This window comes from Pogona vitticeps, chromosome 1 (genome assembly GCF_051106095.1).
Source record: "Pogona vitticeps strain Pit_001003342236 chromosome 1, PviZW2.1, whole genome shotgun sequence".
NCBI classification, from domain to species: Eukaryota; Metazoa; Chordata; class Lepidosauria; order Squamata; family Agamidae; genus Pogona; species Pogona vitticeps.
Window position 1 is genome coordinate 48,507,693 of NC_135783.1, and position 27,068 is coordinate 48,534,760.

Here is a 27,068-nt window from a genome sequence, read left to right on the forward strand (position 1 = left end):
AATTAAGCTTTGAAATGTTGAGAATACAAACCAAACCACGGTAGCAGGAAAAACTGTGGCCCTTAAGCTTTCATAGACTCCAACCCAAATCAGCTTCATCATTGCAATTAATGGACAGAGATCATTGAAACTGTAGTTGAAAAATTAGAGGACCAAGCTTCTCTATTCCTGCTCTAGAGCGACAATTCATATGGTATACCAGTTTAGTGACCAGTAGTACTAATATTCTTTTCATTTTGTTTTAAGCTTGATTGTGCAATTTAGTTCTAGGAACCACATAGGTACAACACTTCAGATTTGTCACTGTCCCTCCACTTCAATGGAAGCCAAGATAGCAGATTGAGTGTGAATATTGCTTCATTTTCAAAAAGCAGTTATAGCTATATTGGACACAACACAAAAATCAAAATCCATATTATTTATTTATTTATTGGACTTATATACCGCCCCATAGCGCTACAAGCACTCTCCGGGCAGTTTACAATTTTTAATTATACAAGCTACACATTGCCCCCCCAGCAAGCTGGGTACTCATTTTACCGACCTCGGAAGGATGGAAGGCTGAGTCAACCTTGAGCTGGCTACCTGGGATTTGAACCCCAGGTCGTGAGCACAGTTTTAGCTTGCAGTACAGCGTTTTAACCACTGCGCCACGAGGCTCTTGCAGGTCATAGATATGGTAATAACTTTATTAAGTCAACCCCCAAAGGCAAGATCATAAACCCTCTTTGTCAGACACAATGTCATAATAAAGTGGGAGAGTAATGCTAAAGCTGCACAGTCTTATGTGCCGTTGTATTTTCTGACTTATAGCAACCCTATGAATCAGTGATCTCCAAAAGGTCCTATCATTAACAACCCTGCTCAGATCTTGAATACTCAAAGCCATCACTTCCTTTATTGAGTCAACAAGAGCTTTATGTTGTATTGGTGAGGAAGGGTCTCCAGACTATTAAAGTGGGCTTATCAGGTTTCACTCTCAATGACTTAAGTATCAGGCAAAGCAAAGGACAATAAACTAATTCTACATGGTTACCTTGAGAACCCAAACTCTATTCATTACAAAGCCTGTAGGTCTCTTGCAAGTGGAGAGCAGAGTCTTACAGGCAGCCTTTATGTTGGCAAGGTAAGAGATTTAGATACTGGTGGTAAATACTTTTCTTTTTCAAAGTGCAAAAGCAGCCTAGATCCTGAAACTTGCTGGGTCTGAACAGAGTTCTTATTGCTCAAGCTAGCTGTGTGACAGAAGATATATTTGCAAAATTCCAGCATAAAGGCTAATGATGAGACAGCAACGTAGATTGCCGATGCAACACCAATTCTATCATAAATGTGGCCATTTATTATTGTTGTTGTTTTAACTTATATACCACCTAGCTAGAGCACTCTCTGGATGGTTTACAGTATAATTATGCAAGGAACACTTTGCCCTCTCAGCAAGCTGGGTACTCAACCTTGAGACGGTTTCCTGAACCCGTCAGAACTGAACTCAGCTCACAAGCAGAGAAGTGCTGGTAGTACTGCAGTTTAAGCACTGCACCATGGAAAAATTGTGTTGATCTACTGCAGCAAAAACAATAATGTTCTGTGACACCTTAAGAGCTAGACGGTTTTACACTCATTATCATGCTGCTTACATCTTTTACATTTACATTCCCCTTAATTCTCCCACTTGACCTTAGCACATGTACAAATATCTGCCAACCAAGGAAACACTCCACATATAGGATGAAGTAGGCTGCAGTCCACCAAAGCTTATGCCAGATAAAATGTGTTAGTCTTCAAGACACCAGAAGAATCTGTTGTATCATATCCTTTTAGTATTTTTAAGTGCAGCTATAAGATGCATTATATAAAACAGTGTTCCGTGTCCAGTCGCACTGGCCACGTGACCACGGAAACTATCTTCGGACAAACGCTGACTCTACGGCTTGGAAACGGGGGATGAGCACTGCACCCTAGAGTCGGACATGACTGGACTAAATGTCAAGGGGAACCTTTACTTTTTATTAGATCAGCATTGCATGAGCAGCTGACTGAAGTGCCTTATTCAACAACCCCATCAGTTCTGCTGAGAATCATTTATTAGAAGTATTTTATTAGGCAGTTATTCTTTGTGTAAAAAAATCTCCAGCTGCTTGCAGAAGACTCAGTCTAAGGAGGCAAGCACTTAAAAAAGGAATCCAAAGTCCTGGTGGAGTCTTGCCTTGGCCGTTTAGCACCAGCGGCTGTGTGAGACCTGGATTTGCTTTTGCCCTTAGTTGGAGGGCTACCAACAGGTACAGGTGTCCTGCAGGAACTGGATCCTGAGAAGGAATTCTGCAGCTCAACAGCAAAGTGGTAATCTAAATGTTCTGTGAATTCCCACACCAGCACTTGTTGGTTGCATTTCTCACACAATATCCGGTCATCTACATAGGGAGGAGCCAAACTATCAGCTTCCCCCTGCAGAGGTTCAGAAGCCAATTGCACTCTCTCTTCTTTTGATGCATCAGGGAGCTCTGAAGGAGCTTCAAGTGTTTCTGTTTCCGGAGATGCCATACAACCACAGCCATTGGTGTCAGCGGTTTTCTGCGGTCCTGCTTCAGAGCTCAGTACAGATTGTTCTACAGTGGGCTCCTCCAGCATGGAATCTGGTTTGCTACTAGTGACATAAGGCTCCACAGGGTCTTCTGGAATCTGACTGCTGATGCAGCTGACTCCTTTATCATGACAGATGTGAGGCTCTGTAGCTGACTGTACTATCTTTTCACTGGCAATATTAGGAAGAGAAGACCCAGACAGTGCCTGAGCCTGTTTCCTTTCTGCTGCCCTTTGAAACAGCCCCTGAATAGTATTCACCGTTCTCTTGCTGGTCTCCTTTTTGGGGCTTCCAAGGGACTTGGCATTTGGGCTTCCTGCACTGGTGCTGGTGGATGGGGTATGCTGGCTATCACTAGTCAGGAAGGAAGTAATGTCCATAGAGGAGAGTGTATTAACCTCTAAAAACTTGGCTGCAGACAGCTGGAGAAGTTTGATTGGTGGGGACCTGCAGACAGAGGCAAATTAGGAAAAGTTTTCAAAACAAGCCCTGAAATCTCAAAACCAGCTAAATAGACGTTTTTCAACAATTCATAGGAATGGAAGAAGCTGTCCCATTTACTAGCCTGGCATCTGATCTTCCCCTGAGAGCCTTTCAAAGTAGGGGAGCATGTTCTTAGTTAAACATTTCAGCAGACCACCCCCTCAGTTACAACCTAGTTGGTTCCTTAATGATGGTTATAAAGAGATTTGTTAAAAGTCGAACTCTAATATTTTCATCACGGTCAACACTAAAACGGGGTTGCTTTCTGGAGAAATTTCAGTGCCCTATAAATTAAATGTCTGCTAGCATCACACGTCTCTCCCACACCGCCACTCTTTTGCTTGCTTGCTGGGCACATTCTTCTAATCTCTATCTTCTCACTTCTCCCTTAAATCTCCTCTGCATAGTTTGCTTACCCCTCCAATTCCTGCTGTCTCATCCATTCTCCTTCCCAGCTTTGCATTCTTGCTGTCACACTTGGTCAGGGAAATGTGCCAGTCACAGTGATTGTAAAAGTATGTTTTGGATACTGGCGGAGGGGGGGGGAATTATCAAAAACTGGAATAGCTGCAAAAGCAGCAAACTCTAAAGCAAGCTGTTACAAGTCCAGAGTCTAGTAGTTCAAAATTCAATATGATGTGTCCACAAATACAGTTTACATTTGTTAATACTAGACAGCTGGACCGTAGTCCAAGCTGATAGCCCAGCCTTTCCAAATTTAATGCCTTCAAGATGTGTTGGGCTAAAACACACTCATCTCAGCCAGCACAGCCAATGGCCATTGTCACTGAAGATTGGGGGGGGGGGGGGAGAGAATTATATTTGTATTTTCTTCTCCTTAAGTGCAAGATTTTCTTCTTGCACAATTATACCACCTACTGCTCTGAATGCATCTTGGAGAGTACACTATGGTCTTAATTCTAGTAAGACAAAAATGTTCCTGTGTGAGCACTATCACTGTCTTTAGTAATTTGGCCATTCAGCTCTCCAGCTCTTCATTTTCTGCTTCTGTTTTACTTGGCACAAACTCTACTGACTAACAGCAGAAATGAAAAACAAACTTTCTCCTTGGCAGCACCACACCCTTCCCCTTCTGGAATAAGAAAACATTTTCACCATGCAGCCTGCTGGCCTCCTGCTGTATTGCAGTTCTGGATTACTGCAAAGGCATCTCTACTGATCTTATGAGCATCATAGTGGGATAAGGCACAGCAGCGGGAGAGGCCACTGGAATATTTTGAACCTTGCATGCGGATCCCAACAGTCAGTTGTTTAGCCATCCGGTTGTTCTGTGGGAAGAAAATACATATAAGCACAGGAATCCTTACAGTTTATGCTCAAGGCATCATAAATATGTATTTTATAAGGAACAGTAAATACCAGACAGGATTATCCAAGAATGTTACAATGCAGAACATAGTCCTATAGTTCTTTCACATAATTTAGTCTACAGAAAAACAAATGTAGGGAGGCTTTAAGGAACTCTCTCAACCCTCAGCAAAAGGCAGGCAAGCAAGCAGTGATACACTGCAAGAATATCCCATTGCCACTAAAGGACTCCCTGTGCACATTTTAAACATAAAAAAAAATACTGTCCCAATTACTCCCAGATTACAGTCTCAAGGAGGGATGGTCAATCTGTAGTCCTCTGGCTGTCACCATTGTCTCTGGACATTAGCTATGATAGCTGTCGCTGATATGGATATAGCTAATTTCCAGATATGATGGGTTAAGCATCTGATGGATCACAGGTTTCTTATTTTTAATCTGTACACATGCAGTACAGCCATCTAATTAAACTAACAAGGTAAGGGCCTAGAATGGGAGACACCTTAGGAACCTTATATATACCCCTTTGGGTTCCATGGAAAAATAAGTATCCATTCAAAGAATTCAGGAAAGCTTCCATGGGACCGTTCCGCTGTTGTGCACCTTTTTTAGACATGCTATCAAGAAAGTTTTTATTCATTCTGCAAGATAGGTTTACTTCATAATGGTCTGCCTAGGACTGCCTTGCAAGCACAGTGATGCAGGCAAAGTTGCTTCCCTATGTTCAAACTCAACTTTTTAAACTTTGTACTACATTTATTTACATTATTTATATATCTCAATGAGGTCAAGATGGTCAACAACAAATTGAAATAGACACAATTAAAACCACTTCATAAGGGAGCAGCCATCTAGAGCTTAAAAGACATCCTAGAAAGGAAGTTCTCAGACATACTATTGAAGGTCATTTCAAAGGAAGGCTACTCTCCTGGAGGGTGTTCCAAAGTCTGGGAACAGCCGCTGACAAGGCCCATCCCTTTGTACTAAAATGCTGGAATATAGAGCAGGATCTCTGATGGTCATATCAACAGCTAGACAGGAGGAGATAGCTATTCAGATACTTTTTATGCCAAACAATAAAGGGCTCAAAAGTCACTACCAACACCTAGAAACATATTTGAAACTTAAGCAACTATTTCAGTGAAGGATTCATAGGTTCCCTACATGCATTTGAAAGTAAACAGCATGCTTGCAGCATTTTGGACCAGTTGTAGCTTCTGAGTACTTCTTAAGTACAGCCTTATGTACAGTGCATTACTATATTTAGAACACACCAATCTATCTACCTTCAGGAGATGATGGCTACGATACACAAAACTAACTGAAATTGACAGAAGCAACTGTTACATAACAGCACTGATGTTACCTGTCTGTCATGGGTTTGGAGGGAAAGTTCCATCCTATGGGGAGTGGAAGGCGGGACATCAGGAGGAGGGGCTGTACTGTATAAATATGTGATGCCTGTGTGGTGAAAGGGAGATGCTGAGACAGACTGTGAGACACTGGGTTGGGACGAAGCAGCAGCTGGGGAAGAAGAAGCTGTTGTGGGAGTCTGGGTGTCTGACAGGGTACTACTGTGTGTCAGAGTACCAGCCTGAAAGGTTCAGGGGTCTGTGGGTTAGCCAGAACTGATGGGTTCAGGGTCTGTGCTTTAAGTTAAAGGTTCTAGGTGAACCAAACTGTATGCCTGTGTGTGTGAGAATAAGCCACGTTACTTTATTTTATTCAACTGATTGTTTTATTTACCCTGTTTGTATTTAAAATAAACCTTATTCTTTTGTTGTTTAAAAATCCATCCCTGGTCTGGGTGACTTATTATAGGGAATGGTTGGTGGCAGCTTAGTAACTGTGTGATAGATCCCAGTAGGTCTGGGTTTGTCACATTGATTGGTGTCCAGCGTGTGGGATACGACTGGTCCAGTTGTCCAGCGGTCCAGCAAAGCCTTGGCAAGTGTGCCCAGAGCAAGGGGGGTCTAGTCAGGGACAGTCTGAGGCGCGTAGGTAATCTTCTAGGTGTACCTCACGGGGAGGTGCACTAGTAGAAGAACGTGCCAACTGGGGAGACTTAGATTAAGGTGCTCTGAGGCAGCCTGATTTTGGCGGGAAAACGCTGAGGCAAAACTGCGTAGCAACAGTGAGCTAGCTTGCCAGCTGAGAGGCCCAGCAGAGGGGGGTAGGCTCTGACTCGATACTGTTGCAAATTTAGTGCTGAAGAACAGCAGCAATCTCTAGGAGAGCTGGTTCTGAGGCAAGAAGGAAAAAAGTGGTCGTTTTATTTTGAGGCTTGACTTTTTAAAGCAGCCTGTTCTGAGGGGGGGTATGCCCTTGACTCGAAGCCAAGTAGCAGACATGAGTGAGGTGAAAGACCCCCAGATTGACCAAGGTTCTGAGGATGAATTTGGCTCAGTGCAAGGTGACAGCACAGGAGAGCAGGACCCAGAACTCAGAAAAATACTCCTAGCCCAACAGCATGAACTGAGGGTGAGGGAAATGGAGGAAAGATTAGAGAGAGAAAGAAGAGAGGAAAGGGAGAAACAGAGACAATTTGAATTGGCATTGGAGAGAGAGAAAATGGCGTTTGAATTAAGAAAACTGGAACTGATGAACCAGAACAATAATAATAATAGGGATTCTGAGGGAGGCCAATTGTCTAAGGCTGACCTGAAGAAATTCCCTGTGTACCACAAGGGAGATTGTCCTGAGGTGTTCTTTTCCTTAGTGGAAAGAGCGTTTGTGGACTTCTCAGTAAGGGAAACTGAGAAGATGACCATCATGCGGTCTTTAATCAGTGGTAGCCTGGCTGAGGTTTATGCCGAGATGCCTGAGGAATTGATGAAAGATTTTGCAGAGTTTAAAAAACTGGTGTTTGCCAGACATGGGATAAATGCAGAGCAGCTGAGACAAAGATTCAGGTCCCTCACCAAGAAACCAGAACAGACTTTTACCCAAGTGGGGGCCCAATTGGTGAGGCTGCTTGAGAAATGGCTATCGCAGGAGGGAATAGAGACCTATGAGCAGCTTAAAGACTTGATAGCCCTGGAACAGTTCTATTCAGTCCTGCAGGGGGAATTGAAATTCCAGGTGAGGGAAAGGAAACCGAAATCTGTGGCAGCAGCCGCAGAAATCGCGGATTTTATCTCCCAAATAAGAAAGCCCTTGGGTGAGGGGAAATCTGTAGGTAAACCCAAAGAAACCTACAGCAAGTACTCTCAGGGACCAGGGAAAAGCCAGCAAGGGGGAGGGGCCCATGGTGAAGGGAAGCCCTCAGGCATGAAACCAAGCCCTCAGAATTTGGAGGGAAAACCGAAACAAGAGGAGAGAGAATCCAAATACACTAGAAAATGTTATTTCTGTCAGGGAAAGGGTCATCTAATCTCAGAGTGTGAAAAATTAAAGCAGCTAAAAGGAATGGTGCCTCAGAATTCTAGTGGGACCAAGCCAAAAGCTGTGTTCTGTGTCCAGAAAGAGCAAGGCTCAGTGTCACAGAGGGAGCCTGTTGCCATGGCTACTCAGTCTGGGACAGCTGCCTCTGCTGATCAGGCTGAGGAAAATGGTCCTCTTCTGGAGGTAAAGCGCTGCTTGCTGATAAAAACAGATTCTCAGTTGTTTGAGACAGCCGGGGTGGACGTAGGAATACTTGACCGTCAGTATAGGGGGCTGCGGGACACTTGTTCCCAGGTAACCCTGTGCCATCCCGATATCATTCCCCGGGAGTTTATAATCCCAAATGAGAGCATAAAGGTAGCAGGTATTGAGGGGCAGGTAATCTCTCTGCCAGTAGCAGAGGTACCTGTCAACTTTCAAGGCTGGAGGGGAGATTGGCGGATAGCGATTTCATCTACTCTGCCAGCAGCCGTGCTCGTGGGAAATGACCTGGCTGAACATGTGAAAAGGGTGCTAGTGATTACACGCTCACAAGCCACCACGGGGACAGTTCAGGGGGGTAATGATGAGCCAGAGACGGAAGCAGAGGGGAGTTCAGAAGCTGTGGTGAAAACCTTAACCACAGACAGCAGATTTGGACAGGAGCAGAAGGCAGACGCCACTCTCAAAAAGTGTTTTGAACAGGTGACTGACGCCCAGCTAACACCTGAAACCCCAGTGAGATTTCTGGAGAAAAAGGGGATTTTATATAGAGGAACCCTGAGGAATATCTCAAAAGGGGGAGATGGGATCAGAAGTCAGCTGGTGGTACCTGAAAAGTATCGCCCCATGATCTTACAAAGGGGGCACTCTGACATGTTTGCTGCACACTTAGGGGTGAAAGGGCCCCTTGATTTGATAAAACAAAATTGGGAGCAGATCACCCAGGATGACCCACAAGACGTTGTGACTTACATAGACACCTTGATGAATGACCTAAAGCGAAATCTAGAGCTGGCAGCAGAAAACCTGCAAGCGCAGAAGGTCAAACAGAAAACATGGTATGACCGCAAAGCTAGAGAGAGGCACTTTGACCCAGGGGAGGAAGTGCTTTGGCTTAGGCCCTGCAGAGAGAACAAACTGCAGCTCAAATGGGCAGGACCATATAGGGTCATTTCCAAGATGTCAGACCTGAACTACCTAATAGAGCAGGAGGAGAACCAAGCGAGGAGGGTGGTTCATGTGAATGCCCTAAAACCCTACTACAGAGGGGAACAGAGGGTTTTATTCGCGATAAAAGCAGCTGAGAGTGAGGAAGCTGAATTACCCTTCTGGGAGGGTAGAGGGGAAGTAAAATACAACCCAGAGGAGGTAAAGATCAGTCCTGCACTCACCCAAGACCAGCAGCAAGAACTAAAAATGCTGCTTAGTAAATATCAACAGGTGTTTTCCAACAAGCCGGGGATAGTGAAGGGAGTGATGCATCGGATCCACACAGGGGATGCACCCCCGCAGGCAGTATCCCCATACCGAGTAACGGGACCCTATAGGGACAAGGTGCGGAAGGAGCTGGACGAGATGCTGAGAGAGAACATAATCGTCCCCTCTTCTAGTCCTTGGTCCTCTCCGATAGTCCTTGTGGACAAGCCTGATGGGAGCATTAGGTTTTGTGTTGATTACAGGAAATTAAACCGTGTAACCACTCCTGATGCCTACCCAATGCCCAGGCTAGACAACCTGATTGAAACCATAGGGGGTTGTCGGTTCATCTCATCATTGGACCTGGTAAAGGGATATTGGCAATTAAGAATTGATCCCAGGGATCAAGAAAAGACTGCCTTTTGCAGCCCTTTTGGTCTCTATGAGTTTCGAGTCCTGAGCTTTGGTCTCAGAAATGCACCAGCCACATTCCAAAGGCTGATGGACCAGACCTTGGCAGGGCTCAGTGACTTTACAGTGGCCTACATTGACGACATAGGGATCTTCAGTAATACCTGGGAAGATCACCTGATACACCTGGAGTTAGTGCTGCAGAGGTTAAGTGCAGCAGGGCTAACAGTAAAGGCCAGCAAGTGTCAGCTGGGTAGCCCAGAAATAAAATACTTGGGTCACATGGTAGGGGGAGGAATGATAAAACCCCTGGAGGCCAAAATAGAAGCTGTTCGTGATTGGCCTAGACCCAACACCAAGAAAAAAGTCAAATCATTTCTTGGGTTGGTGGGCTACTACAGAAAGTTCATCCCGAGGTTTAGCGAGATTGCGGCTCCGCTGACCGATCTGACGAGGAAGAAGGCTGATGACCGCATCCCGTGGACCAGCGACTGTGAGGCGGCGTTCCAGAGGTTGAAGGAGGCGCTAATCAACCATCCAGTCCTGCGTGCTCCAGACTTCGACCGGGAGTTCATCATCTACACCGATGCGTCTAACAGCGGGGTAGGAGCAGTTCTGTGCCAAGAGGATGAGAATGGTGACCAGCATCCAGTGTCCTACCTGAGTAGGAAACTTCAAAAAGGTGAGAGACATTTGGCAACCGTGGAGAAGGAGTGTTTGGCCATAGTCTACGCGATCCAGAAGGCCAAGCCTTACATCTGGGGAAGACATTTTGTTCTGTGTACTGACCATTCACCATTGCAATGGTTAAAGACAATGAAAACCCACAATAGCAAACTTATGAGGTGGGCTTTGAACTTACAGGACTATGACTTTGAAGTGAAGGTGGTCAGAGGGTCAGTGAACTGTGTTGCTGACGCCTTATCAAGAAGACCTGAAGAGTGAAGACGGCGAAAGAACATGGACTATGTGTATATAATGATGACAAAAGGTTAAAATGTACCTGGTTTTAAATTGGTTTGTATTAATAAAGGTAAATTGATGTACTGTATATGGTAAAATGTTTAACTTAGAATGTAAGTAAGTATAATATGGTAGGTATAATTGGTGTTGTGTGTTTTATACAGGTTGTTTTTTGGTGAAAAGCACCTTAGCTTTCCCCCTACAAAACAACTTATAAAGAGGGGAGGTGTTACATAACAGCACTGATGTTACCTGTCTGTCATGGGTTTGGAGGGAAAGTTCCATCCTATGGGGAGTGGAAGGCGGGACATCAGGAGGAGGGGCTGTACTGTATAAATATGTGATGCCTGTGTGGTGAAAGGGAGATGCTGAGACAGACTGTGAGACACTGGGTTGGGACGAAGCAGCAGCTGGGGAAGAAGAAGCTGTTGTGGGAGTCTGGGTGTCTGACAGGGTACTACTGTGTGTCAGAGTACCAGCCTGAAAGGTTCAGGGGTCTGTGGGTTAGCCAGAACTGATGGGTTCAGGGTCTGTGCTTTAAGTTAAAGGTTCTAGGTGAACCAAACTGTATGCTTGTGTGTGTGAGAATAAGCCACGTTACTTTATTTTATTCAACTGATTGTTTTATTTACCCTGTTTGTATTTAAAATAAACCTTATTCTTTTGTTGTTTAAAAATCCATCCCTGGTCTGGGTGACTTATTATAGGGAATGGTTGGTGGCAGCTTAGTAACTGTGTGATAGATCCCAGTAGGTCTGGGTTTGTCACAGCAACATGCTCTGTTACAAAGACTACCCAGCTGCTCTGGAACATCTGAGAGAGTAGGAAAGCAATCCTTGACAGTGTCTCAAAGAGAACGCCACCAAAGCGAAGCATAAGTAGTATTTTCCATTGTTTATTAATTTAATTTAAATACCACCCATCTGGCTTCAAAGGCCACTCTGGGCAGTTTACAGCAAAGTAAAACAATAATTGCTAGTTATAATTAAATAATTATATCAATGCAAGCATCAAAGTATAAAGAATAGTATGAACAACACCTACTGGTTTCTTGGATAAGCTAACAACAACAGATACACAAGAAGCACCAACACTTCTTAGTCACATGCACCTCCTCCCGAGCAGGAGGATGTTTCTTTCCCCTGCACTTACTTGGTCTCTGTCCTTCTTCAGTCGCTCCTCCAACTCCAAAGCCAACTGCAGAAGCCAGTGTTGTACCTACAAACAGAAATGTTATAAAGTTTGCTACTTTCATAGCAATTTGTTCAATATTCTGATAATAGGAACCAAAGCATGTCATGAACATTCAGAAGACATTTTTATCAGTGAAGGGCCAATATGAGTAAATCTAAAATAACACTGAAATTCCTAAATCTTCAGAAAAGTTGTTGTGAACCAATTCAAATTGAAAGCCACAAGATATTGGCTAAAATCCTGTTTACAGAGCTATGATACTATCAACGGTCGTGATTTTTTGGAAATAAAAATTTCTCAATCTCTTGCCTTAAGCTCCCATGGCATTCCTTTTGTTGTAGGAAAGCCATAGTGTGGAGATGGTATTTGGAATTGAAAAACAGATCCCCATTCTGTTGCCCCCAAACACCTTTCCTATGACAAGAGAGATCTCATCTTACCCTCACAACCTTTGGGGCGGGGAAAATCAGAAAGGTTTTATTTCCCCCTCCCAAAAAAACCTTACACAGCTGATGCCATCATCCATCTTATAGCAGCATAAGTTGCAGCAACAGGATTTCAACCATTATTACAAAACCCCTATATGTTGTCGGGATCTGCAAGATGAGAGGAAGTAGGGATCTTGCAGATGAAGCCTCAGGGCAGGGATCTTTCTTCTCAACCAGCAAGGAGAAAGGAAAAGACGGGACACTCGAGTGTGGTTTTCAGGATGGGATCCGGATGAATACAGAACAGCCTGCCGTGAGGCATCTGTTCAGTAGGAGTTCCCTCTCTCCTGATCCGGCCTCCCCTCAGTTTATTGTATCCCCTACCTTTGAACAAGTTAATCAATACAGAGGTAACTAATTTCTTGAATACACAACCAGAATAACCAGAGTGCTGGTAAATAGAGACAGCTAATTTCCTTGAATACAAAGGCATCAGTAAACACAGTGGTTGGTAAACAGACAGGCTGGTAAACAGGCACAGATACCATCCAAATACCCAGACAAGTTCCTGAATACACGAACACTTTAACTACATTATCCAGAGACAATAGACAGCAGGTTAATGATCATCCTTACTGGAAACTAGTGACTTGCAGTTTTAGCATGAGGCCTGCCATTGTCATAGATATACATTTGCTACTGCCACAGACATATACATTGTAACAGCATAACAGCATAAATTTTCCCCACATCCCAACCGTTTTTTATTTATTTTGTTGAAGACAATGGCTGTTGTCGACTCTTGAATCTTCTGAATCCAGGGGGCTCCGGTGCAGGTATAATAGCAGACAGTCTGGTTCATCTTCAGCAGAGGGTGGCATAGCATGTTCCAGGCCACTGGGAATTAGGGAAGCATTCCAATAGCCAACCCTGCTTCCTTGTTGCACTGAGAGCCAAAACTCTTTACAACCTTAAAACGTTGTTCTGATGGAATAAACCTGGAATCTTGGCAAGAGAATTAAATTTACACTGTAGATTAAAGAAAACACAATATTGGATAGCTAAAATTACAATTACAATAAGATACGCATAACGAGTACATAACAATTTTCAGAAAAACAAACATATTGATCACTAATTATTCAGATATATAAGCACAATATACTGCTAAGAGGCAAAAGCAAAAAATTTTAAGGTATACAGAACTTTTGCATAGAAATATGTGACACAGACAACTTCCCCACTGAAGACACACACACCATGAATTTCTTGTATGACACTTGACTGGAGAGATACATATAGAGCTTGGCAAAAGAACAGCAACTTATTTTGAGGGATGAGTAGTAAAGAATGGTGCTGGTATGCATCTGCCTGGCTCTGGGGCAAAGTTCTTAAACTGTACAACTGACTGAATTTAAAAGTTGCCTGCTAGTGCCCTTAAATTTCCCCTGGACTAAAAATATGTTTCTACAAGCATGTTAGATGGATTAGCATCACAGTGTACAAAATTGCCTACTGTGGGGCTTACTTGTAGGGAATAATATGCTTCTCTGTCTCAGGGATAAACAGACAAAGTTTTCATATTACATTAGAAAATAATTTTCAAGGAAAACTGTGACATGTAAAAGAATAAACATACAGTGTCTACAACAAAATTAGATTCATATTAGGAAAAACTCAAAGGCTAAAACTGCAGTTAATTCTGAGTATAAAACTAAGAATTGCTTCTCTAAAATTCAATACTTTAAGATCTGGCTAACAGAGGACACACATGTCATGCACTCTTATCCTACAGAAAGAAAAACAAACATTTTTGACAATTTACAGCATTTGGAACAAACATTTTCTCAGGGATGTGACACTGTTACTCCTGGAAGGCAGAGACAGGAATGCAGGCTTGTATGAAGTCCCATATGCTCACAGCAATGCTAGGTGTGATGTGATTTGTAGTTCTAAGAACATGGAACCTAGAGTGTGCAGGACATCATTTGGATCCTTACAAGTGGCTTGAGTGTAAACAATGCTTTCTCCAAATTGGAAGGTGATGGGGGAAAACTTTCTGGTTTGCCTCCTCCCACCCCAATATGCAGCATTAGTCTCTCTACTGTCCAGGTGGGAGGCATTCTTTGGTGATCTATATAATTGCCATGTCCGGCTGAGTAGGACTTTTCATTCAAACAGGATTAGCACATGGAAAAAGCAGTTCAAAACAAGCTTCATGTTGGTGTGTAACAGTTACCCCCCTTAGATTCTCTTCTTCCTCCCCTTCCTTATATGATGCATCTAATGCTTGTAAAACTGCTTTTGTACCCCCAGTCTATGATATCAAAGAAATCTGGGCCTGGGTCCCAATTCGCTGGGACATAATGCAACTTTGGCTGAACCGGCGGAGATACTGAGGTAGCTGCTGATTCTTTCAGACCAGCAAGGAAGGGAGTCAGGCATGCAGTTTGATTTGCTGATTGGAATGCGTTTATAGCTACTCCTGCTGCTTGAGTTAAAGCTGTTGTCGTGAAGCCTTGCTGAACAGCAGTAGAAAATGCAGCTCCTCCCATAAACATTAGAGGACCATCAGGGGATGCACCAGCATTAATTTTTGCTCGCTTAAATGCTAAATCCTGCCATTCTTGAAGGCAAGTAAGTCCTTCTGCTGGTGGAAAGGAATCTTTTGTCAAGGCCTTGCAGTCGTTAGAGACAAGCCATTGGACGGATGAGAAGTCTGGGAGAGCCTCTGTCTCTGTGTCTTTAAGACTGAGTTGCATTTTGCGAATGCCTTGAGATGGGGGCAGTTCAGATCCAACAGGAACTGCTATGGCAGATTCTTGCATGACAGCAGAAATTGCACAGCTAGTTTCTGGACATGTTTCTGTTGTCTCCATTGAAGGATGGATATCAATCTCAGTTGCCTGAGATGGCAATGTTTTCAATTCATCCTGGATTTTCCAGGAATTGTTCTCATGCTGCTCCAGGCAAGCCAAAGAGGCTGAAGGGAGCGGAGGCAGAATTTGAGGGAGTTGTTTGATTAGATTAGCCTCGAATTCTGGATCGAAAAAGATGTTACGTGTGTCTTGGAGGCAAGTACACACAACAAATTGTTCCTGAAGACTTGATAAAGAAGTTCCCATGTTGCTAAACGTGTAGGTGTCTTACTTGACAAATTCCACTCACCCGAGGGATCCTTGCGGATGATTGACGCGTCTTGGGGCCTGTGCCAGGCGAGATGAGTGCGAATTGTCGAAAGTTGACCTCAGTCCTACTCATCGGGATCCAGAGGATGCATGCGCGCGCTGTAGCCCTTCCATACCGGGCGTGATGAGTAGGTGGTCTTCGAGAATGGACCTCAGAGAGGTGAATTACCTCAGAGAGGGCACCACTTTGTCGGGATCTGCAAGATGAGAGGAAGTAGGGATCTTGCAGATGAAGCCTCAGGGCAGGGATCTTTCTTCTCAACCAGCAAGGAGAAAGGAAAAGACGGGACACTCGAGTGTGGTTTTCAGGATGGGATCCGGATGAATACAGAACAGCCTGCCGTGAGGCATCTGTTCAGTAGGAGTTCCCTCTCTCCTGATCCGGCCTCCCCTCAGTTTATTGTATCCCCTACCTTTGAACAAGTTAATCAATACAGAGGTAACTAATTTCTTGAATACACAACCAGAATAACCAGAGTGCTGGTAAATAGAGACAGCTAATTTCCTTGAATACAAAGGCATCAGTAAACACAGTGGTTGGTAAACAGACAGGCTGGTAAACAGGCACAGATACCATCCAAATACCCAGACAAGTTCCTGAATACACGAACACTTTAACTACATTATCCAGAGACAATAGACAGCAGGTTAATGATCATCCTTACTGGAAACTAGTGACTTGCAGTTTTAGCATGAGGCCTGCCATTGTCATAGATATACATTTGCTACTGCCACAGACATATACATTGTAACAGCATAACAGCATAAATTTTCCCCACAATATGGCAGAACATGTTACAGTACTGGATGCGGGAACAGAATGAAGATTTTACCACTACACAGTAAAGAGATAACAGCTCTTATTCGACACCACATCTTTATCGATTACAAGATGGTGTATGTTACTCCCGCAGATGACACTGTCCAAATCAGTTATTCAAAAACATCCTTAGAGAGGATTTCAAACCAAATGAATCTTAGCAGATTTATGGCAGAAAATGGAAATTGCAATATGCTAGCACTTTTCAGTCTTGTCTCTTATTCTTGCCCTCAGAACAGATTTCACTGTATTCTTTGTGAAATTTCCTACCTGTTTCTGAGTAACCAAGGCAGTTTTTCCTGGAAAATTCTTACTGCAGCCAATTGACTTCGGCAATTGCCTAGGTTTCACAGGCTCATGTTCAATCCCTCTGCACAAGTCGTACAACCAGGAGCTAAAAATTGCAAATAGAGACCTGTATTAAGTAAACAGTATGCCTATCCTAGAAACTCCTGGTCTATATATTTTGGAGAAATCTATAGTATTAGACAGTGGTATGTGAATCACTTTAGAACATAGAGAATACAAAGAATTCAGATTTTAAAATGCATACATGCAGGGCAAAGTGAGAACAGTCTTCGATAAACCCAGCTACGGTCCTATCTCGATGTTGGGGTGCTCACTGCCTTGGTGCATGCGCTTGTAATCTCAAGATTAGACCACTGTAATGCGCTCTACGTGGGGCTGCCTTTGAGGCTGTTGCGGAAACTCCAGGTGGTGCAGAATGCAGCAGCCAGACTACTTAGTGGAGTGAAAAAATACCAACAGATCTCACCTACTCTGGCCGCATTGCATTGGCTGCCCATTCAGTTCCGCATCGACTTCAAAGTGTTGATGCTTACGTACAAAGCCCTAAACGGTTTAGGGCCTTGATACTTGGCGCAACGCCTACTCCCACCAAGAACTACCCGTATCACTCAATCGAGTCAGGAGGTGAGGCCGAGGAGCCTGATGCTGAGGGCGGCCCGGAAGGAAAAAACAAGAAACCGGGCCTTCTCAGCAGTGGCTCCTCGCCTCTGGAACAACATACCTCCGGAGATTCGTGCGGCTCCCTCGCTGGGTATCTTTAAAAATCAACTAAAAACATGGATGTTTCCGCAGGCCTTCCCTCCAGTAAATTCCTGATGTTCTACTTCCCTCTCCTTTCCTACTGTTTGTTTTCCGTCTTGTTGGATTTTGTTTATTGTTCACTAAGGAATAATTTTATATTTATCTGCGTATTTTATGAGTATTTTATTCATGTTATAAGCCGCCTAGAGTGGTCATGAGTGACCAGATAGGCGGAATATTAAATAAACAAACAAACAAACAAATATAGATTCTTAATAATGGCACATTTGAATGGGAAGCATTATTATTTGTGTAAAATGACATCAAGTAGCAGTTAGCAAAGAGCCATGAGTTAATCCACAATTTAAAAAGAAAATAAAATGCCTTCAGGAAAAATTAATTCTACAATATCTACTTAACCCATGCAGAGGTTCTGCTTGATTCATGATAGATAGTCCATTATTTACAATTTGTCTGTCATATGAACATACACTATTTAGATATTTATGAAATTAACAAATCATCCAAGGTGACTTTTATGAAGCAATCCTTTTTGCCGGATACAATGCATATTTACTCAGAACTGACATTCACTCTGTTTAATGAAGGTTATTCCCAGGAAAAATATGCAAACATTTTAGGTTGGTACAGATACACCCAGAACTAAAGAGAGAGCTGGCAACTTCATATGCTACTTGAACACATGCATCTTACTTTTGCCATTTGGGAAGTAGAAAAAAAGAAACACCAAAAACAGTAACAAAAAGGGGTATTATTAGACAAAATAGTTTAACACAGCCACACAATTAAGGATTATAAGGTTATCAACACAAGTAAAACTTTACAACAACATTGGAACCCTTCAATAGTGTATGTTATTCTCTTATGCTTAGATTCTCTTACATAAAAACCTTCATAATTCACACTTCAACCAAGTAAAACCTTGTTTTAAAAAGCATTCTACTAATTCCAAAAACACAATATATTTCATAGGCCTCTAGTGCTCCCTTGAATTCCCAATGTTTCTTTTGGAAAAATAATTTTTTTGTCCTGATATTTTCTTTTTCTTCCCAAGCCTTTCCATCTTAATGGGAGACATTGACCTTTAATTGCTATGTCTCATGTTCTCATAAGAAATGGGACTTTCAGAACAGATGCAAACAGGATCGTTAGCAGCACGAGTGAGCACCAAAGGAGCAAAAACATATAAACTGATGAGAATTCTTATATGCCACATACCCAGTCTTATCTCCAAAGTGTGTCTGAAGCTGCAACTCAGTGAACTGGATCAGCTGTCCAACATACTCCACGCCCAAAAGTTCAGTGACAGAGGCACCTAACTTACCTCCTAGGTTGCGACTAAGGGAGATAAAGAAACAATTAATTGAAAAATGCAGAAGCATTCAGGCACTAATCTTATGTGCCTGCCAGCACGATGTACACAGAAGGATGCAGAATTTGGTTTTACAAATGAAGTAGTAAAACACACTGACAGAATGTACAATTTATGGAAAAACCTCATTTTTTCCCTACATTAGTACGTGCAGAAGAATTTCACTGGATTGTTCTACATAAAATGTGGAATCAGTATTGCAACACTGCTTATTAAGTTATTAATTAATTAAGAACTAAGTTGTGTTTGTAATCAGACCTGAAAATTTCAATCCAGTGCCTAAAATTCTGAAGTTAGCAGTGTAAAAATAGTCATTTTGTTCACATAAGCACATAGTAAGAACAGCTAAAAGTTTAATTCTGATTCCCCCAAATCTGAATTTGTTTAGATCTATTCTCAACTTCTACATATCCCACTAGAGACCTTTTAAATCCCCTTTGGTTACTGTTGCTGTATGCTGACAGCAAGCAAAGAATATACTCAAGTACACACATAACACCCAAGAAGTAAGATGCTAAAGAGAAACATAATTCTGAAATTCATAAATGTAGTGCATGGGTTTTATGAAGCAGTTCTGTTTTACATACATGTTTCCAATTGGCATCTTGCTAAAGAGCTGGGGGACAGAATCCTGCGACACCAAAGTCTGTCGATTAGGTTTGTTGAGGCCGCAGGCCAATTTTGCTAATACCTAGAATTAAAACAGTGGTCAATTTGCAAATCTTGGCTTTCCAACACATGTGCAGTATTAGAAAGTTGGGTTTATAAACTATGAAAACCTATAGAAAAGCAAGAATAAAGGGCAAGCAATGAAAAGTATCTGGCCATGATTCCAAACTTTCAAACATTAAAGACATTTATGATACCGAGAATACCTAGAAAGGCACTATTCAAAATGTATATGAAGCCAAACATTTGTCTTGCAATGTCACAAGGATGAAAGAACGCTCTCTTTCAGGTTTTGGTTAGTTCATCAAAGAAGAGTCATGTTCTATTAAGATTCTTAATCAAAAACTATGTTGTCTTATCATTGTCTTATCAGACACAAATTCCTCTTCCTTTTTCATTCTCTCTATACCAAGATATCTTGTTACATAATGCAACTGAAAATATCAAAATAATTGTGCTTATTCTTAATTTCTGGGATATACAATCCCCTTTCCCCAAACTGTGTTTAGATCACAATTGTTAATAACACCCAAACTTGTTTATTCTTTTATATCTCTTGTGACATGTCACAGAATTCATTTTTCCTACATATCTATCAAATATAGAGTGAACAAGAATGATACCCTGAGCAGTGCTGAGTTCAAAATAAACACATCTTACAAATACCTTGTTGTGAGAAATCCCAGCGGAACACCTAAATCCTGTGACAGATTCCACAGCTGCTCTCATTTCTTCCACAATCACAGCTCCCACTGTCAGCTGCACATCTGGATTGCTGGGATCTTCAAACGGCAACAACTCAAGCCACTGGTGCAAACCGTGCTGCCGCCACTCGTCTAAGAAGAACCACAAACCAATTCAAGAGTAAGCATTTAATCATCCCTCTAAGAAGAGTCGTGGCACAGCAGTGAGTCAAAAGAGATGTATATGTTATAGGCACCTGCTAAAAGAGAGGAGAGAAAAGAGAAGGAAAAAAAAGAAGAGAAGGAAAAAGAACCCAGAAGACTGCTTGTTTCTCAGTTCTGAATACAGCATCTCAGGATGTACACACAGAATGTCAGGGAATCTGCAGCACAGGCAACTATCCTACTGAGGTGAGGGGAAATAGTTTGGGATTTTTTAGTGTGAGGCCACAATTTAAGGGAACTAAAGAAGAAAGGAAAGATATCGAAATGAAGGAGAAGAAGAAAAGGGAAGGAAGGTGGAGAGGAGGAATACCTTTTTTTGGATGCACAGGTTAAGGTGGTGAAGGGTGAATGTGTCCATGAAGCTGAGAGCAATGCTGTCTGGAAACATTCAATATACATTCCAACCCTCAAGAAAGGAGATGCCAAGGAGAGCAGTAACTATAGGACCATTCCTTTAAGAGATATATATAAGAGGCACTCAAGATATTGCAAATACTCACTGGCTACTGAGAGCACCAAATAATTTCAGAAGATCATCAGTCTGTGCCTCATAGACTATAGCAAAGCCTTTGATTGTGTGGCTCATGAGAAACCATGGGTTGTTCTGAAAGAAACTAATGTACTTGATTGACCTGATGTGTAACTTGTAAGCTGACATGTTCTGTCAGGACAGAATATGGAGAGACAGAGTGGTTTCCTATAGGCTAAAATGGCAAACAAAGGTGCATTTAATCTCCTTATCTGTTCAATGCGTATGCAGAACATACCACTTGGAAAGCTGGACTAAATTCAGTTGGAGGAGTAGTGAAAATTGGAAGAAACATCAGTAATTTAAGATACGCAAATGACATCATCTTAATGGAAGAAAGCAGTAATTTAGTTAAAGTGAAAGAACATACCAAAGCAGGATTGCAGTTTAATATTAAATCATTACTACAGGAGTACCACACAACTTTAATGTTGACAATGAAAAAATAGAAATAGTGAAGGATTTTGTATATCTTGGTTCAATTATCAATCCAAATGGAGACTACAGCCTAGAAATCAGAAGAAGACTTGAGACTCAGAAGGGCAGCAATGAAGGAATTAGAAAAAATAATCAAGTGTAAAGATTTTGTCATTGGAGACAAAGACCATCCACACTCTTGTATTCCCAATCACTATGTATGGATGTGAAAGCGGAACAGTAAAGAAAACAGGAAAAATTATTTGTTTAAAAATATTGTGCTGGACGATAGCTTTGCAAATACCTTAGACTGCTAGAAAGACAAACAAGTTGATCCTAGAACAAATCAAGTCTGAATTATCTTTGGAGGCAAAAATGCTGAAACTGAGGCTGTCATACTCTGGGCACATTACAAGGAGGCAAAATTCACTGGAATATACAATAATACCGGAAAGGGTTGAGGCAGCAGGAAAATTAGATGACCAAATACAAGTTGGATTGATTTCCCAAAGGAAACCACAGCCTTGAGTTTACAAGAGTTGAGCTGAGCCGCTTGAGAACAATCTCGCCGATTCATAGCATTGCCGTAAGTCAGAGGTGACTTGACAGTATTAAACAACAACAAATTTACCCAAGCTCTCCAAGAAAATAGCAACTTTCTGTACCTTGTAACTATCTTTCTGTTTCTACTCTCTTATCTTCAGGTTGGAAAGCAGCTTTCTCTTTCTTGACAGCTACTGGGTTGAGGTCCAATTCATCTGGTTTCACAAGTTCTACTTGTGAGACCAAATTAATTCAGATGTTAAAAATAGAATTTCTGTTTCAATATTAATCAGTCTATCTGAGATGCCTGTTATAAGCTATGATTCAACTGACAGCAAAGTGCTCCCTTCTAAGGCAACAACTGTGATTTCTTACTATTTCCCCAATGACAGAATGAAAAATATCTCGTACACCTGGGATTTGTGAATTTCTTCCAATCTTGGCAGTGCTGTTCTATAAGCACAGACACTTTATAGACTAAATGCATCCAACACTCTTCAGAGAGTTCAAAGGTAAAGCAAGGACAAGTAGTAGAGCGGCATCTAGAAAGAGGCACAAACTGCCGGTTTGAGGGTTCATGACAGCTCATTTTTCATCTCAACAGATGTTTGGTACTTCCCAGTCTCACCTCTTCCAGACAGGGCAGGGAAGTTGGGGCGCTGCCTCCGAGTGGGTGCCTGCTGGAGGAGGCAGGGCTGGAAGCGCCAAACACCTGTTTGGATGAAAAACAACCCAACACAAACTTCCAAACCAGAAGTTTGTGCCCATCTCTAATAACATGTCTGAAGCTACACAGTACCTCTGTGGTCCGTATTTTCTTTCCCATCAAGGTTATTTGGGAATCCTTGGATAAAGGTCGTTACTAGCTGCTCTGCTGCAATGGACTGTCCCTTCATCTTCTGAAGCCTCTCATGCACAGCATTAGTTAAGTCCATGTAGGCCTCATCAATGCTGGCACGCTCAATTACAGCAAACCGAGACATCACTTCCATCACCTCCACGCTGGCTTCTCGGTACCTATACAGAAAGAGCACAAAATAATGCTGTAACAGTTTAGCTAATTTAACAGCCGGAATGCCCCTTACAACTGGCCCCAGTCAGCAGTCTGGCAGTAGCATTTTGAATCACTTGAAGTTTCTGACCTATTTGCAAAGGCAGTCCCACAGAGAGTGCATTACAGTAATCCAAGTGGGATGTAACTAAAGCACATGTCACTGCAGCCAAATTTGATATCTCAAGGAACAGACGCAGCTGGTACACCAGCTTTAACTGTGTAAATGCACTTCTGGTCAATACCAAAACTTGGTAATCGAGGCTCAGGGATGAGTCCAGCAGTACAACCAAACTCCAAATCTGAGTTTTCAAGGGAAGTATAACCCCATCCAGCAAAGTTTGGGTCTCTATTCTCTTATCAGCCTTCTGATCAACTAGGAGCACCTCTGTCTTGTCAAGACTAAGCTTCAACTGGTTTGGCTTCATCCAGCCCATTACTAACTCCAGTTTAGAACTGAGGCAGCTTTCTTGTAGTCTGATGGAAAGGAGAGCTAATAGTTGGGTATCCTCAGAATACTGACAGCAGTGCATTCCAAAACTCAGAACTAGAGATGAGCACAAAACACTTCATGCCAAATCATTGAAGTTGTTGATGGTGCACCACAGGTGTCACAGGTTCACTTTCCCCCACCCCTCCAGCCAGCTCCCCCACTGGCCTGCTGGTGCACACTGCTGCTTTCCTCCCCATTGCACAATCTTCCATTCTGACAGGAGCAAGGGCTTCCCTTCTCTGCCTCCTTCAGCAGCTGCCCACTCAGATGAGGTGAGGCAGGGATTCCTGCAGTGCTGTGACTCCCCCAGTGCCACCTTTTCAGATCACCCCCCTCCCCGAGAGGACCAAAGCCACTGTAAAACAGTGCCTCTAAGTCCCATCCCAGAAGGCTACATGCTTGATGGAATTGAAGGTCACTGAGATATTCAGCAGAAATAACAGGGATACATTCCCCCTGTACTGTTCCCAGCATAGTCATTCACCAAGGTGAAGTTGTCTTCATCCCATAACCCATCTGGAAGCCAGACAGAAATGGCTTTATGATAGAGCAGCATTGATTTAGCTTCCTTCCTAAATCTTTTTTATTCCAGAGTTTCACCATGAGCTAAGACAAGATACAACAATAAATACTATCTAAGAGAAGCTGCAAGTGATTGTAAATCAAAGGCTTACTTGGTGAGGTCTGCTTTGCCATGGGCCTCTGGCACTCGAGCTAACAGTAGATCAGGACATAGTTTCTTGGCATCAGTAGCCCACATATTCCTGGTAACTCCAAAAGCACGGGCTTCATAGCTCACAGCAATTATCCTGAATTGGATATGTAGGAAAATATCAGATGCTATGTGAAGAGTAAAAATAACAAAGACACACAACCTTCTGGACAGGTTTTTCCCATTTTAAATTAAGAACCAAATTTTATAACGTAGCAGATGGTATCCTGTTTAATATTTATGCATATAGAACACCAACCACAGAAGTTGCTTTAGTAGCCTTACAAGGTGTCATTGGTGTGGATGGTCATACACTACCGGCAGTATATCGGATTGCCATGGCAGCTTCTGCAGTTGGAACTCTGTATGGACATAAATACTAGATACGATGTAGGCTGCCATGTACTAGAACAAATAGCACATAAAAATATTTTCCAAGCAATTCACTTCATTTACGTCACAAAATTTTGGCCTTAATTTTATGAACCGCAACAAGCATTACACAATTCAGTGCTATAGAGGCATATGAAATATAGGTAAAATTAAAACAAATTAAAAAGTTAAAATATTAGACTATTTCTTTTTTACCAGAAGCAAGCTATTTCAATAGTGTTATCTTGGCCATTCGCTAGATCTTTTGTACACATGGTGGGACATAAACTGCATGCACATAAGTGACTGGATTTCTCCACAGTATGTTTACATGACAATAACAAAGCCCTGACAATAACAAATGATTACATGCCACCAAACTAATTCTGACTTATGGTAATCTGTTTCACGGCTTTCTAGGTACAGTGTATACAGAAACGGTTTACGGCTCCCTTCTTTTGGGGGGGGGGGGTCACCGCAGGCTGGCTTTTCTCCCTGGGGCACAATGGGCAAACTCCCCATCGCTGGCTCCCTTTAAGCAGACCCTCACCTCACGGAGCTATCCCGCTAGCTTCACACCACAACGCCACTACCTTGTTATCTCCTTAAAAGGTACAACTAATAAGCATGAGGGAAGGCCTATAATTAGAGAAACGGCCTCAGAAAAAGTGGGCTTGTTGTTTCTATCATAATAGGATCGAGTTCTTGGGCAGAAGGATCTCAGCAAAGGATCAAGACCCACGGTTGTGGGGGGGGGGACGAGACGGGGAGCTTTTCAGTCACTCGTCCCATCCCAGAGGGGGGCAGAACTCTCTACGGGCGTATGCGCCCCCACCTCAGTCTGCTACCTGCAAACACACACACACACACACCCTCTCTCTCTCTGCCCTAGAGACCCAGGAACGCACCCGCCGCCTTTCCACGTCTTGTACTGAACCACGGCGCACGGCTTGCCCCGCAGGCTGGGGTCCAGGCGCTGCTCCACCTGCACGTAGAAACAGTCCATGTCGACCAAGGCCACCACCCGCTCCCGCCCGCGAGACATCGCGGGCCCCGAGAGACTGACTAGTGGCCGAAAACAACCAGAGGGAGGCCGGCGCGGGAGGGAGAGGCCGCAAGCGCCGAAGGAAGCCGCAGAAGCCGGGGGCCTAAAGCCAGCTCGTCCCTAAAATCCCCGCCTTCCGGCCTCTCGGGACGAAAGGGTAGGCCACAACTCCCGGCATGCAACGGGGCACCCTCTGACTTTTAAGAGGCCGCCAGGCAAAAGAAGGCGTGCTTCGTAGCAAAGTCTCTTGGGACATGTAGTCCGGAAAGGGAAACAAACCGCCGGATTGAGCGAGAGAACAGGACTCCCCCATCCCCCCCCGTCGTCGAAGAATTTAAGGCAAACCTCTTTCGCCGCACTGACGGATTCATAGATATAGGGCAATGTAGACTGCCAATCCCTGCCTTCGTTGATATCCGTTTAGCGCTTTAGACTGGAATCCGGCAACCCTTTACTGCACTTACAATGACGCGTCATTGAACGCAGCTTGCAGAAAAGTAACCACGTCAGTGTGTCTAATTAAAAGTAAAAAAAAGAAAAAGAAAAAAGGCAGATTGATGTGACACTTTAAAGATCAGCATATGCATTCAACGTTTTCAATTCGTTGATTTCATTTGTAGAAGTTTGCTCAAACACACGAAAGTTTTTGAAAAACGAAAAAATAGTTTAGTCATATAGTGAGCTTTCCTGAATCAAAACTCACAATATTTTTGTCTTCTACTGCAGCTATTTTTCTCTCTCTTGCAATGCAACCTTATACATGTTTACTTGTTTGTAACTCACACCGAGTTCAATATGATTGTAAAACGGAAAGGAAGCAAAACATTGTGGCACTTTAAAGACTGGTTTCAATGTGAGCTTTCGCGGACCACAATCCACTTCTTCGGACACAACGAATCCTCAGATCTTATGGGTTACACAGCAATGATAAATGTAGCTAAATTGCTGGCCGGGGATTCCTGGAGCCGCTTTTCCCATCTCTGAAATGTTTGCCTCAACAACTCTTCCCAATTCAAAGTCAGACTTCTGCTGAACGGACACAGTCTTTCTTAATTTGCAGCTACAGATTTCTGAACTAGGATTCTTGATCCGATCCACGATGAACCCGAAGGACATGCAGATTTAAAATGAGTCTAGCTAATTCCCTGTTCACTTTTGCTTCTTCGAATAAAATTCCCCCGTCCAAATCCCGCACACAAAACACTCTTCCGGCGGCAATAACAATCATTCTCACTTAAAATTGTCCCTCTGCCGCCGCTCCCAGCCAAATCCACCGCAACAGTATTCAGCACACTTGCATCCCATTGGCATTCAGGTAATGAGTGAGGTTTTGTTTACGCTTTAACATTAGAATCAGTCTCATTTTCCACACGTCATGAGACCTGAATATTAAAAACAAAAAGCTACCACTCATTAGTCTTTCTTACTCCTTTAGTTTCTGGGTGGAGACAACGATGCCCACTTATTTATCCTTAACTTCACCCTCATTCACTACGGCAGCTCTCCCGCCCTCCCTGGAGAAAAACGTGTAGGAAAAAGACCCCAAATGTCTCTTTCAGCTCCTGGGATGGGCTCGTCTTTCTTTTTTAGCTCTATGTGTCTATCATAGACTTCCGGGGCCGCGGTGGGTCTATGGTACCTGTGGCCGGCATTCCGAAAGCCTGACCAAAGAGCACAAGGAGGGGGGGCACCTGGCCGTTGGAGCCT

At 43.0% G+C, this 27,068-nt stretch overlaps 1 protein-coding gene across 2 annotated transcripts; it reads right to left on the reverse strand.

Moving 5' to 3' along the window:
• Positions 1–403: 403 nt before the first annotated feature.
• Positions 404–26,868, reverse strand: POLH (DNA polymerase eta). 2 transcript variants are annotated; one of them, XM_072992029.2, is made up of 10 exons: positions 25,707–26,868; positions 23,907–24,041; positions 22,488–22,705; positions 19,958–20,127; positions 19,210–19,313; positions 18,469–18,588; positions 16,450–16,573; positions 11,702–11,767; positions 4,181–4,353; positions 404–3,028 (listed from the first exon to the last, which is right to left on the reverse strand). In XM_072992029.2, the coding sequence occupies exons 1-10, from the start codon at positions 25,730–25,732 to the stop codon at positions 2,155–2,157; spliced, it is 2,010 nt and encodes a 669-aa protein (XP_072848130.2). In that variant the 5' UTR covers positions 25,733–26,868; the 3' UTR covers positions 404–2,154. The 2 variants fall into 2 exon arrangements, with proteins under 2 accessions (XP_072848130.2, XP_020667470.3); XM_020811811.3 differs by lacking the exon at positions 25,707–26,868 and adding an exon at positions 25,225–25,499.
• Between the last annotated feature and the right edge of the window lie 200 nt (positions 26,869–27,068).